A 14,699-nucleotide genomic window follows, 5' to 3' on the forward strand; every position below is an offset into this window, starting at 1 on the left:
AGCATGCATTAAGTTTTGCCTAAACAGTGTTTCTTCTATCCTAAATGCTGTAGTATATAAAGACATATATGTAATACCCAGTGGCTTTTATATATGCTACTTTACATGTACCATATGGCATAATAATACAGAGGTCCATAAAATTATGATCTTTCAAGGTAGAGCCATACACGTACATGTAATATATTCGATTTACGTACACATGCCAAGTATGTGGGTGGGCCTTTTTAAGCTGTAGAATTTGTCCTAGCCTGTCTTTTAAAGTTCAAGGTATCCAGACTGGCCTTTTAAGAGAGTTACATTTATATAGCAGGGCTTGATATCCTTTTTTCTCCACACCTGCACTGGTGTAGGTAACGTTACATTGTAGGTAACAAGTAACATTTAAAATTTTACCTGCACCACATTTAGGAAGTATATGGATCACAAGATGAAAACAGTTCAGAAACCATTGCCATTATTTCTTTCATACTTCATACATGTAGGACGGGGTAACAGTTAAGATACATGTACCTCAAATAAAAATCCACATACTAGTACACCTACATGTACATGTATTTAGATTGCAGCTTAGGTGCAGGTATAGACCTTAGAATATACTAGTGCACAGCTCCAATTTTACCTGCACTAAACTGCAAATTTTGCTATTTTTGAAGCCGCATTGTAATGTTAGTCTAGTGGAAACTAATATTTTATCATATTGTTCTCCTTAGAAAGGTGGAGGCTTCCATGATCATTCCTACCAACTACTAAATGTGACAGTTTAAAACAAATATGCCTCAAGCTTCTGTCATAATAACAGGGTTCTAGCTAGCGCAAAGTAGCGTAGGGGCCCCCAGTACGCTATGATTTTCACCCCCTATGCTAAATTTCCCCCCTATGCTATGATTTTGACCCCCTACGCTATAATTTTGACCCCCTGCGCTAAATTTTCAATACAGCATAGGGGCATTGTGACTGTATTTCTTTGTTCAAGAATGCCAGATCAAATGTGAAAAATTACCAATCAAGGATACATTGTACATACCCTAGAAATAACATTTTTTCCCTTTGGGTATCCCTCAAATGGCCCCTTTTTAGCTCAATTTTTTAAAAGCTCTGCACCATCCCCCCTCTCGGTCCCTTCGCTCCCTTGACATGCGGCCAGTACCACTATGCTAAAATCAAATCCTAGCTAGCTAGAACCCTGAATAATGTTAGAAAACACAGCTGTCATACTACTGGTAGAGTACATATTGCATTATTAGTATTCAAAGGATATCCAAAGTGACACTGGCATCATCCAAGTTGAAAAATCTGCACTTATCGTGAAATGGCTGAGGCAGCGTTATAGTGTAATATATCTGTCAGGATTTGGACCATTATACCTGATGTATCACATAATCTACTTTCACACGCACTCCGACAAGTATAAAGGGAGTCTGATGCAATTTTTCATCCTGATTTGTATGAGAGACAAGAAGGTAGGCGGCTCTCAAGCACCCCATAGGGGAAACATGTCTATAGTAGTTGTCATTACCTTCGCCAAGAAGGTTATGTTTTCAGGGGCGTTCGTGTACATGTATGTGTGTGTGTGTGTGTGTGTGTGTCTGTCAACACGATAACTTGAGAAGGCCTTGATGGATTGTCTTGACACTTGGTAGGTGGGTAGGTCTTGATGAGACCTCAAAATGATTAGATTTTGGACCCCCTAGCGGCTTGTTATGGTACTGCAGCTGAACTTCCGGTTTTGATATCTCATGATCTAGACATGCTATGGTGATGAAATTTAGATGGTAGGTAGCTCTTGTGCTGGGGAAGAAGTGATGTGAGTTTAGGCCCCCTAGCGGCTTGCTCTGGAACTGCAGCGATATGTTCTTGAAAATATTCAAAAGGGGATAACTCAAGAACCGGTTGACGGATCATCGTGATTTTTGGTATGTAGGTAGCTTACGTGATCCTTCATATAATTATGTGACAATTATGCAAATATGGATATAATTTGCATAATTTATGGGGAAATTCTATAAATCAGCTGCATTCCATGATAGGACAATTAAAGCTTGTGACATTGGTAATTGACAACGAGAGAAACACAGGAAGATATTGATTATGTTAATAATGACCTAATTTGCATAATTAATGAGAAAGTTTTATAATTATGTAATGATAACTGCCTGGAATTTCATACTTGTGGTATTTGAAAGTTAAATTGAGGTGAACATCATTAAACATAATTTATTCAAATCAGGACCTCATTTGCATAATTTATTAGGAAATGCTAGAATGCATTGTTTGTTAATATAAGACTGTTTTTTTGGTTGAGATTATGATAAAATGATATAATTCATGAAAATTAGGTTCCTATTTCTTAAATCAGGGGGGAATAATCTAATCTATAATTTGTCAGTCATAAAGATTAACATCATTTGGCGAAGGTATGAGATCGGGGAACTCTAGTTTGAGATCTGTTTTCAGACATAAGGCCTTGTACTCAAGCTCCCTTTGGGAAATACACATAACGATATGTACAGGCAACGGCAAATAGGGTCGGTCAACTTCAAATTGTATGTAATGTAGAAAAACAAGGAAAATGAATATGTTTTCAAGGTGAATAGAAGTTATTTTCAATGACTCTGGAGATTCTGTAATCGTTAAAATTAATACAACAAATATTTTGTCTCATTGTCTTGTTAACAGATTCAGAATCTCTCAATTTTTGAACTGAAACAAAGTATAAATTGGAATTTGCTTCTGTCATGTCTGTATCTGTGTGTATAGCTGCCCTTTGGTGTAACACACCAGCTTTGTTGGTATGTTAGTGTGGCGGCGGCAGCTGGCTATATTATAATTACACCAAACGACCTGTTACACACACCCTACGTGTGCATATCTAAGTGCAGGCAGTGTTTAAAGACATCTAACTTGGTGATACCCCAACTACATGTATATACAAGTACTTGGTGGCTGCGAGTTCCACTCCATGTACTACATACGATAGTTGTAGGAACAGGGCTCAAAATTCATTTTTGGGAATACATGTAAGTGCTCTGGTGCACGCAACCTAAAAAATTAGGTGCACAAAAAATTTTTTGGATGCACCATATGAAACAAAACCTAATTGCAGGTCTTCTGAGCTTGAATCTAAAATGAGAGCTAACTTCAAAATCTTAAAATAAGTACTAAACCAAAGATTTTATTATTTTTCTGATATTTAGAGACCAAGAATATCTGGTATACTATCAATTATTATATATTTTCTTGTTAAAAATTCCTACAAAAATATTTAGGTGCACCAGTGCACCCACATAAAAAAAAATCCCAATTCCAATTCAACTCCAATTTTGGGTGCACTAAAGTGCACATATGCATGTACCCAGTATTTAGAGCCCTGAGGAAAATATGATTTTTTTAGGTCAACTGAAAAGAAAGAGCCCCCTTCAATGCTTCATCCAGCCCTTCTGGTTTAACAGCGAGCAATTTTGTCTGTACAAAGATTAGTTGTTGGAAGGATTTCACTTCAGACGTATCTCCATCACTATCTCCTAATCTTCTGGCATGCCTGCATGAAGAAGTAAATTGTTAAGATGTCTTACTTTGAAGATGTAAGCTCTACGTGTCTGCGAAAACTGATAAGACGTCCTTATCGGGTGATCTGGCGCCTTCTTAATTCCTAAGGAAGTGCAGAGGCTTGTCGATCAATACGGAACGGAACCGATTCACAATTCCGCAAGTTTGTTCATGACTGGAATATCTTTTAACTGTATTATATAGAGTCAGATGTAAACAGTGTGGACTTCAGGCTACCTTTTTATAATCCTAAGGGGGTGGCCAAGGGAAAGCTGGTCAATGTACCAGAAAAAGGGTCTGAATGGGGGGATCCTGGAAACGCTTCATGGGAATATTTGGAGGGGTGATACCGTGATAAATTCAGACAGGTTGGTACGGCTTATGGTACATTTAAGTTTGTCTTGTTTCAGGCTTTGGCAGCAACTTCTTTGGAATGATCTTGTGACGGTTATATCAAAGATATTTTGATTTACACTAAAATTAAAAGTAATCCTATGCAGTGTGTATTAGATAAAAATGGTAATTATTCCTGTATCGTTCTGCTGAAATTTTTGGTCTCAATATCATTTACCACGCCTACCCAGGATCTAAATTTTTTTTTCATGATTGATTTTCCCCAAATTCCTGGTTTGTTTTTATCAAGTCTTGCACGCCTTGAAATTGGGACAGTGCCCGGTGTAAGGAATGGGACATAGAAAACACTATCTAGACACTATATTTCACACTACAGTCTTCAATGTGAAAAGAAACAGACTTGTTTGATTTTCAAGGCTTCGTGTCCAACACATGTCAAACCGGGTATTCGGACTTAGCTGCCCTGCCCGGTCCACTTAAACCGCTGCCCGGTCCGGTCCGAGGCCGCTAATGGGGGTTTTGCGTATCCAAGCATTTCTCTTTTTCTGAGTGCGGTTGCGCCCCCTAGCGGAAAGCACCGGAAATGCAACAGTACACACAATAAAATCTACTCCTTGTCAGCATCAAGTGCGTCCCAATTATGTTTTTTTTTCACCAACTATTTGCAATTACAATTTTGAACCCGTATAATTATATTTACCTCAGTGCCACGTGGTATAAATGTATAATTCTTTTTGCATTGCTTGTAAGACTATTGGTGGTAATCATTAAAAACATACCCCGCGCGCTGCAGGGACCTCCACGATGGGGAAGTGGCGCTGCGCCACCCAGTCCTTATCTCAGCGCCACCAATTTTCCAAATTAGGGAATTAACTCCCATATGTCCCCGGTAGATTTGCTAGTCATTCGCTTTTTCTTCGGCCGAGCGGCGTGGATCGATTGAGCTGCTATTAATAAATTGGTCCCTATTGTCTGCACAGTCGATGAATTGTCGATCTCGCTATGACGCCACAAAGAAAACATTGTCAATGGTAGAAAATCAGACATCCCACTGGTGTTTTACAACGCAATTTTCATGTAATGTAAATACATGTAACTTCGACTACCTCTAGCTCTGTTTACATCGTCAAGCAAAGCGGGACGATCACCAAATAAAAAAATAAAAAACACGTGCACGCTAGTATCGGCAGTGCGGCGGGAAAATGATTCGTTGCCAGAAGAAGTGATACGCTAGCTATAGGGGGCGCTAGGGGGCGCAACCGCACGCAGAAAAAGCGAAATGCTTGCTCCGGCGCATGGGATACGCAAAACCCCCATTAGCGGCCTCGGACCGGACCGGGCAGCGGTTTAGGTGGACCGGGCAGGGCAGCTAAGTCCGAATACCCATGTCAAACCATGGGGTGCCCATCTTTAGCCTCCATAGCATGCCAAAAACTGGAGGTTTTGGGGGTCTTCATGGTCTTTGGGATCTTTTATATGCTATTTTCTGATTGCATATAGACAACATAGCCGGCCTGGTTGAATTACCCCGTTTTTTAAACTGTGCTATACAGAAAACAGCCGAAGACCACCAAATCCCCAGTTCTATGAGCCTGCTACGGTTTGTGAAACTGACCACAGCCAAATCATTGAACGCGCGCGTTCTTTGCCGAAAACCTCTGGACTTTCCCAAACATTTTCACGAACATTTCCTCCCTTATTTGACAATTTGACGGTCCGCATCGCTAAAGAACATCACAGTCTACACTAGACTGCTGAGATTTGAAAGGATTTCTCGAGTAAGTCAGAGAAAAATCAAGAAACACTCACTCACCGTGCGTTACGATTCCGCCCTCTTCTCTTCACTTTTTGCCGCGAGCTGATTTAATTACATGACGTCACGGTGTAGGGTAACCACGGTAAATAGACAGGTCCACTATCTTTTGAGGGGAGTCATTTATTTCTTTAAAAAAGAAACTCGTTCAAAAGAGCACGCATAAAACGTTGATTTCTCGTATTTAATCGTGTATATAATTATGATATGAATTTGATATATGAAAGATGCTAGACTAGGGGCTGTGATTTTTTTTCATTACTAAAAAAACTCAAAGGGGTAACGTGAATGGACTATTCCTGCATCCGGTCTTTTGAGGATAACCCCAAGAGAAACCAAGAAGAAGAGGTGACAGTTGACAGTCCACTTATTTGCGGTAAAAACATCCCCTTGCCTCTGTAAACATCAATTTTCAAGGTTACAGGGCAATACAAACTGTCAAAGAAACTTGTGAGAAAGATTTGTTCAACTTTTAAAAAGTTTCTGGTATATTATATGGATGGTTGCCAATCCCTCTTTGTCAGTCAACTTTGTGTTGACCTCTGACCTCTTCAGCTCAGTTTCAAGTGTTTTCCTCATTTGATTTTTGTTTGTTTGTCTACCAATTGTATAAGTTTTGTTAATGTACTATTAGTTGTATTGTTAAGGGCATTGGATGCAATTCAGGGTGGCAAAATAAAAGATAATATTATACACTGGATGAGGAAATCTAGTCTGAGACTGATACCAAGCATTTTCATCATCATTTCCTACTTGAAGCTCCAAAACAAGCAACATGAGACAGCTTTTTATTATTTGGGTACCACCCATAAATATTTAGAACCAGTCTATGATAAAATATGTTTTCTGTTATTTTTTGTGTCACAGATATGAATTCTGCTATGGAAGGGTTGATCATTCAACTTGCTACATTTAAAAAAGACCAGAAAATTGACTCAGTTTTACTACCCTGAAATTGCAAGGAAGAATAGTGTCAAATTATGTACAGTAAGAGATCCTTATAAAAGTAGAAAGGTAACATTTGCAAAGCAAATGCATAATGTTTACCTTCGCATGTGGTCTGCTCTGTTAATTCTTAATTTTTTACTCAAATACATTCATGTATATATTGTATGGTCAGACATGGGGTATGATATAAAATTGCAACATGGTGTAACCCAACACCAGTTACCATGGTGAGAGATGTCAACAAATCAGGACATTGGCCAGGTCAGAGATCACTGTTTGAAAGGAAGAAGAAGAAGAAACATAGCAAAAACAATATGTTTTCCTGTTTGTAAACATAACAAAGACTGAGCATGAGCAATCCCCCGCTTCCGTGATGTCACGCAGATAACACACGTGACTCCGTGAGCAGTGGATCATACATGTAGGGTGCAGAAAGTCTGTAGCGCCCCCCGTCTCTGTTGAGGGATGGTTGTCACGTGTGTTATCTGCGTGACGTCACAGAAGCGGTGGACTGCTTATTCCTTGACAAAGACTGGAGTTGTACAGTCAAAAATTTGGGTGAGTCCAATTTATTGTGTTGAATATTACAGTTTAAACCTGCTTCATACTGATTTCAGATGAACTTTCAAGATAATAACAAACAAACTTGACTTTCTTTTCTTCCAGTAGAAAGATGGAGGATACAGATGATACTGATCTGGAGACATCAGGAGGAACCCAGGAGGACACGTCATCGGAAAGTGTAGCATCTGCTACTGTAGAGGATGAGGAGGAGTTTGGAGGACCGGTGTTCTCTCCTCCTCTCTACAGACAGAGATATCAGACTGTCGCTGATCTGGTCAAAAAGTACAGGCCAAGAAGGGTAAGGGTTAAAGGTATAAAGTCTTTATAGAGCGTCTGCATGCCTTTATCCATGAGGTTTAGCAAGCCATTTTAGTTTGAACACCATCTGAATCGTAGCTGGCCATTAAGTCAACGTTTTTGTTAAGGTGGTATATACATTTTGTAAGGGTGCCTGAGGACTTTGGGGACATCTTAAAAACACTAGTTAGAATTACATATGGTCATTGAATTTTTCTTTATAAGTACCTTATTGCAAGACAATAATTTATGCTAATTTTTATGACATCACCATGACATCATCTTGAGTTATGAGCCATGCCCACTTTTTAGAAAAATCAATTTTCCTGGAAAGTGCTTTGGTTTTCACTGACCATATTTTGTAGAGAGGCACACTATAGTGATAGCAAAAATGTACGCCAGAATTTTTTTCTATCTTCAAATGTTGATTTTTAATGATTTTTTTTGTAAATTGGTTAAGTGATGTCAGATTATCCTAGCCTGGGTACCATCCCCAGTAGTATTCGCACGCTCTATAACTGGGTCTGGACTTGATCACATATAAAACAATTGGTGATGACGTCACGTAATGAGCTAGCCCGAGCAGCGGGGCTTCATTTGATTGGCTGAGCCTCAGAGGCGACGGCCAATGGCGCGCCTGCATTATTCAAGTGATGTTTGTTGTTTTGTAAACACAGATCTTCGTGCGAGTGTTCCTTTTCTGGGTGCGTTCTTTTTTTTTACCGGTAGGACGCCCAACGAACAAAATTATTCAATGCATCTTTTTGCTCATTTTTGAGCGACGATATTCCGTCTAAATCGTCCCAAACGGACGTGATTGCGAGGTCAACATCAACCTCCGTGAGCTGAGCGGCTTGTGCGTCAGCCATGTTGATGATTTATCGCGGAAAGACTGACTACGGCTATATCATGTGCGCTTTAGCGTTCGGTTTGCCGTCGGACATGTTGATGATAAGGCGTTCGGACGTTCGAATGGACGCTAACGTCGCCGTTCGGACGTCCGAACGGCCCTTACCTAATATGTACATACCCCAAAAAGGGCTTAGACGAGTAGGACCAATCAGCACGCTCGTTCAAAATCTGAACGAATATTCAGACTCCAGACGCTACATATGTGTTCAAGTCCAGACCCAGTTATAGAGCGTGCGAATACTACTGGGGATGGTACCCAGGCTAAGATTATCCATGAAGTGTAACTGGTGATTTTGATTCCAACAGAGTCTTTATTTGTACTACGTTGTAGTGAAAAAGAAAACTCCCATAATCCTATATATATCTAGACCTACATGTAATAAATATATGTGTTATCTTTATTTGTATGTGTTTACTCTGTAGTTGGTGGACTTCGGATGTGCAGAAGGAAAACTGATACGATTTCTTAAACCAGAGGAAAGTCTTGAGCAATTGATAGGTGAGACTGCATTAAATAGATCTAGACCATTAATGATCAAACACATCTAATGATAATAAAACAAATATTCCCATCATGTATGCAAAAAAAACAGTTGCCAGGAATGCCAGGGATCAAACCTATGTCCTATTGATCTTGTGTCCACTAGCCACTCTTCCTCTTCTTCGATTTCCCTTGTTGCTGTTCTTTGATTCCAGTCTGATTTTGCCTTGCAAATTGATGTTTTCCTGCAAGTCAGTCTATCACTGATAGATCAGGGTAACTGGAAATGAAAATGTTGAAGACTAATTTGTGTTGATTTTATCTATTAATTGGATAGAACCCCTCCACCCCCTGCTCTCATGCACTCAGAATGATCTTCTGGTAGAGATAAGAGGGCCGTGGTAATTTTTATGGGTTCACCACACCACGAAGTGGTGGTGAACCCATATTGCTTTTTCTGATGTTTCTTCTTCTTCTTCTTCTTCTTCTCCTCCTGCCATTTTTTAAATGGATTCAGCTTCTTCATTTTAGGGCCTAAGGTCCTGAAATTTGGTATGGAGGTACAGTGGGCAAATACCCCTAGGCGTTTTTTGAATTTTTGTGATACAGGCTTTTAGAATGGTTTTATTTGAGTTTTTTGGCTGTGTTATAGCAAATGTATTACTGTGTTAGTGTGCCTGTGTTTACCACGTCTGGGCATGAGTCATCACAATGGAATGCAGGGCATCAACCAATAGGCATGCAGCTTTCCTCTATACTTCTTGCTGATTGGCTGTTGGGATTTAACTTGATTAACACCTGCACAGAGCATTTCCACCTGCACAGAGCATTTCTTGCTGATTGGCTGTTGGGATTTAACTTGATTAACACCTGCACAGAGCATTTCCATACTGACAGTATGTCTTTATTCAAGTGTTTTGTAGGTATTTCAAGCTTTCTGCTCCAGCATTGGAATGCGGGGCATGAACGTTTTTTTTTTTAAATCAACAGTTTGCATTATGCAATTAAAAATCCTAACCAATAAAGTAGGGAATAGCTATCCAACTGTTGTTTTAGTTGTAAGTTACTTCATATTATAGTTATATCAATGTAAATCATTGTTTTCGAATTCCCTTGTGTTTCTCATTCTTTCCCTGCCATGTCGTAAAATGTGGTGAACCCATCGCTGTATTTGCTCCAAAGCAAATATTGGCCTTTCTAGTTCAAAATTTCTTTATTCGTGTGAAATTCATGTGGCACTAATGGAGATACTGATGAAACAAACAAAGAAACACTCACTCACACACACACACACACACACACACACACATGCACACATGGGGTCTCTCCTTGGTGCTGATTGGTTATCGGTCACAAAAAATTGGACTTACCCAAATTTTCTACTCTTCAAGAAATAAGCAATCCACTGCTTCCAGGCAAATCTAATGTTCTATTTTGGAAATTTCAGTTTGAACAGAGTTCAAGTATAAAATGATAACAAATGATAAACTAGAGAGGTAACATTTGCAAAGCAAATGCATAATGTTTACCTTCGGACATGGTCTGCTCTGTTAATTTTTTACTCAAACATTCACATATATAGCGACAGCTGAAGTCTAAATCCCTCCGACTGTAAAATTGCAACATTGTGTAACCCAACACCAGTTACCATGGTGAGAGACAAGTCTGGTTCAGGTCAGAGGTCAGTGTTTGGAATGGAAGAAGAAGAAACAGAGCAAAAACAATGTTTTCCTTCGGTAAACATAACAATGTGTTTCCCCAGGTATTGATATAGAAGGAGAAATACTGGAGTCCATACAGGGGGTCATCAGGCCCCTGCTGTCCGACTATGTGCAGCCCCGACAGCGCCCGTTCACCGTGGGTCTGTACCAGGGATCCATCGCTGAGTGTGACGACAGGTTCAGGGAGTACGACATGGTCACATGTGTGGAAGTGTATGTAGGACGATACAATTTTCCTCTAAAGCATTGTAAAGTTGGAATTGTGTTAACCTTTTAAAGGCACCTAATACAGTATCAATACTAGTGCAACAATACAGTTTATAATTTGGATAAGGAAATCTGTATGATATCGACAAATACTGCCCCCTATTAGCACATTTGCATGATTTAACTTTATACTTTAGGACCTCCAACAGTAAAGTCCAGTAAATTCAGCCTGCTAAGGTGCACCAAATCATGGTGCAAGGCGGCAGGGGAAATTGATGCATTAAAGATATCTTAAATCTGTTGCGATAGTTATCTTAAATCTGTTCCGATAGTACTAGTATTACTACCACTAGCACTATTAATACTAGTACTGCTACTTACTGCTATTAACTACTTACTGCTAGTACTACTACCACTACTTCTTCACTATTAGTACTTCTACTACTACTACTACAAATGTACTAAGTCTACTATTATGATAGTCCACTAGTACTACTACTACTTAAGTACTACTATCAATACTACCACGTGACTACTATTACTACTAGTCAAGCCAAGATTACTACTACTACTACTCTCCTACCACCACCCCCACTACTACTAGTACTACATTTTGTACTACTACTACTGATACTTATACCACCACCATTGCTTCTTCTACTATTAACGAAAGTTTTTTTTTTTTGAAAAAATAATACGAAAGTTTTTATTGTAAATACTTGCCCGAGGGCTAATTGCAGTTACAAACAACATAGAAAGAAAATACAGTGGTATGTGAGACTATATCTACTTCTAACATTATACTATATTCTACAACATGACATGACACTAGTTTTACTGGGTTTGACTTCTTCTTTTTAGGCAATGGAAGACGAATTTAGCACTTCTTCTATAATATGTGGGTTCTTTGATTTTAGTAGTAAAATTGTTTTTTGTTGTATTAACAACACACTACAACTACTCCTCTGTCCTGTAGGATTGAGCATCTTGACCCTCCAATACTTGATGCCATGCCGTCCAACGTGTTTGGCCACATGAGGCCGTCTGTGGTGGTGGTCACCACTCCCAACGCAGAGTTCAACGTCCTCTTCCCAAACTTCAGCGGCTTCCGCAACGCTGACCACAGGTTCGAGTGGACAAGACAGGAGTTCCAGGATTGGTAATAAGTCGTAAAATTAACTTTAAAAAATATCAGCATCAGATAGTTCATTTGTACATGTATTCTATTAAAAAAAAGTTGTTGTTGACGTCTCAGGGAGGAGCCTAATGGTACAGTTACTAGTATTGTGTGCAGTTTGCAAGAATTCTAGGAATTGTACAGGAATTTTGTCCACAGGCATGGAATGTCCACAGGAATGTCTCCCAGCTCTGTTTGTTGACATGCCCACATTCCTGGAAACCCTTGGGAAAACCTGTCTGCCCCGGATGCCCGACTTTCTGTGACCCCAGGGCTCGCTACTAGTATACACTCAGGGGAGGGGAGGGTACCAAGGCTTCCTCAAAATCATGAAATGATGGCAGTGCCATGCAAACAATATCCCTAACAGAAACCACTGTCACCATGGCAATGTATTTTTTCATTGCCAGTCTTGTTTTGCTCTGAATTCTACTAACAGCACAATCGTAATTAATATTGTAATCAGTTTTAAATTGCCTCTTTTTAGGGCAGAAGGTGTTGCTCACCGGTTCAGCTATGCTGTGACGTTCCATGGTATCGGTACAGGACCTGAGGGTTCTGAACACCTGGGCTGCTGCACACAGATGGCCATATTTGAAAGACTACAGACCTCCCATGACCAGAACTCTGATGTTATGTGGGGCACACCTTACAAACTGGTGAGATCACATTTCTTTTAAAGAAAATAGTTTGTTTTCTTCAGGTATGTCAACTGATCTTCCAGCCATCACACATACAGTTAGGTATTCGAAGGCCAAAGTCAGAGCCATAGTCATAATCTACGGTATATCAATTTTTATTGAAAATATTAGATTAAAGTTCCAGTGACACATTCAAAACCTTCCCGCGACCACCAACCAACCAAGGTTGGCTGAAGTTTGAGAGCAGTCTGACTAGATTTGGGCCATGCCTATCTTCGATATGAATCAAGTCAAATTTGAGTTATATTTGAGTCAAATTTGACCCCTGAGCATGCCTCAAACACTGCTGACCTACTGTAGTACTGAGCCAACCATGGCCAAACCTCCAGTCCACATCCAAATGTTTTAAACACTTCGAAACATTCGACTGGTGCAGCAAAAGAATAGTCGACCTCCCCTTATACATACACTTTGGTACAGTAAGGAAATTCTTATAAAGTGCTGTCCAGCTAGAACTTTTACCCATGACCTTTTGATCCCACGTCCGCTCGCCTTAGCCACTGGGGCATCCTTGGTATGTTGACCGATCCATTATCCATTTAACTTCCAGATAGCAGAAGCGGTCTTCCCATACAGAGAGAACACATTATCCCAGGAGCAGCAGATCCTACAAGAAGTGCAGTACTACATCAGACAGATCATTCAGCGGAGAGTCCATGGGGAGGAAGAAGAAGATGATGATAACGAAGACGCAACTTCTCCTCAGGAAGTTTCAATTCCTCTGGACATTCTGATGAAGTTCCAGGGTTTGAAGAGAGTTTGTCCTGACGTTCAGAGTTTACAGTCTGCTTTAGTGGGTTCAGATGATGTGAAACTCAGCCAGGACAAAACTGCTGTGGTCTGCTGTATGGACAAAACCGAAAACAATGATGATGATGATGATGATTGTTACAGTGAGACTTCAGGTAGTTCTGGTGGGATGTTCGATGATGCGGAGGAAGACGAAACACAGCATAACGTTGACTACAGTAGAACAGACACTGGGAGGTCTACAGTACATGTACCTCTGCCATGTGAAGAGGACTGGGTTTAATATCAGGTAGTTCTGGTGGGATGTTCAATGATGCAGAAGAAGACGAAATGCAGCATAACTTTGACTACTGTAACTGTTTACAGTAACTATAGAACTGACACGGGGAAGTCTACAGTACATTTTGTTCCTCTGCCATGTGAAGAGGACTGGGTTTAATTTCAGGTAGTTTTGGTGGGATGTTCGATGATGCAGAGGAAGATGAAACACAGCATAACTTTGACTACTGTAACAGTAACTATAGAACTGACACTGGGCAGTCTACAGTACATTTTGTTCCTCTGCCATGTGAAGAAGACTGGGTTTAATATCAGGTAGTTCTGGTGGGATGTTTGATGATACAGAGGAAGATGACAAAACACAACGAAAATCTGACTACTGTAACAGTAACTATAGAACTGACACTGGAAGGTCTACAGTACATTTTGTTCCTCTGCCATGTGAAGAGGACTGGGTTTAATGTCAGGTAGTTCTGGGACGTTTGATGATGCAGAAGAAGATGAAACACAGCATACCTCTGATTGCTGTAACTCTAACTATAGAACTGACACTGGGCAGTCTACTGTACATTTTGTTCCTCTGACATGTGAAGAGGACTGGGTTTAATATCAGGTAGTTCTGGTGGGATGTTTGATGATGCAGAGGAAGATGAAACACAGCATAACTCTGACTACTGTAACAGTAACTATAGAACTGACACTGGGCGGTCTACAGTACATTTTGTTCCTCTGCCATGTGAAGAGGACTGGGTTTAATATCAGGTACATGTAGTTCTGGTGGAATGTTTGATGATGCAAAGATGCAACACAGCATAACGTTGACTACTGTAACAGTAACTATAGAACTGACACTGGGCAGTCTAAAGGACATTTTGTTCCTCTGCCATGTGAAGAGGACTGGGTTTGATATCAGGTAGTTCTGGTGAGATTTTCGATGATGCAGAGG

At 40.1% G+C, this 14,699-nt stretch overlaps 2 protein-coding genes across 3 annotated transcripts in view; one reads left to right on the forward strand and one right to left on the reverse strand.

The window, feature by feature from the left end:
* LOC109482504 (phosphatidylinositol 4-phosphate 5-kinase-like protein 1) overlaps positions 1-5,759 on the reverse strand; it is a 28,743-nt gene extending 22,984 nt beyond the window's left edge. Inside the window, exon 1 of the mRNA XM_019785233.1 lies at positions 5,717-5,759. The gene's annotated coding sequence lies outside the window, so the exon portion shown is untranslated. The remainder of the gene's footprint in view (positions 1-5,716) is intronic.
* Positions 5,760-6,028: 269 nt separating this feature from the next.
* On the forward strand, positions 6,029-13,787 carry LOC109482505 (small RNA 2'-O-methyltransferase-like). Of its 2 annotated transcripts, none has more exons than XM_019785235.1 (7): positions 6,029-6,092; positions 7,331-7,526; positions 8,861-8,936; positions 10,681-10,852; positions 11,823-12,005; positions 12,511-12,682; positions 13,275-13,787. In XM_019785235.1, exons 2-7 carry the CDS (start codon positions 7,338-7,340, stop codon positions 13,755-13,757), a joined length of 1,275 nt encoding a protein of 424 aa, XP_019640794.1. In that variant the 5' UTR covers positions 6,029-6,092; positions 7,331-7,337; the 3' UTR covers positions 13,758-13,787. The 2 variants fall into 2 exon arrangements, with proteins under 2 accessions (XP_019640794.1, XP_019640795.1); XM_019785236.1 differs by having other exon boundaries at positions 6,039-6,092; positions 7,334-7,526.
* Positions 13,788-14,699: the final 912 nt, after the last annotated feature.

Source organism: Branchiostoma belcheri, unplaced genomic scaffold (assembly GCF_001625305.1).
Source record: "Branchiostoma belcheri isolate BF01 breed outbred unplaced genomic scaffold, Haploidv18h27 scaffold6, whole genome shotgun sequence".
Lineage (NCBI taxonomy): Eukaryota > Metazoa > Chordata > Leptocardii > Amphioxiformes > Branchiostomatidae > Branchiostoma > Branchiostoma belcheri.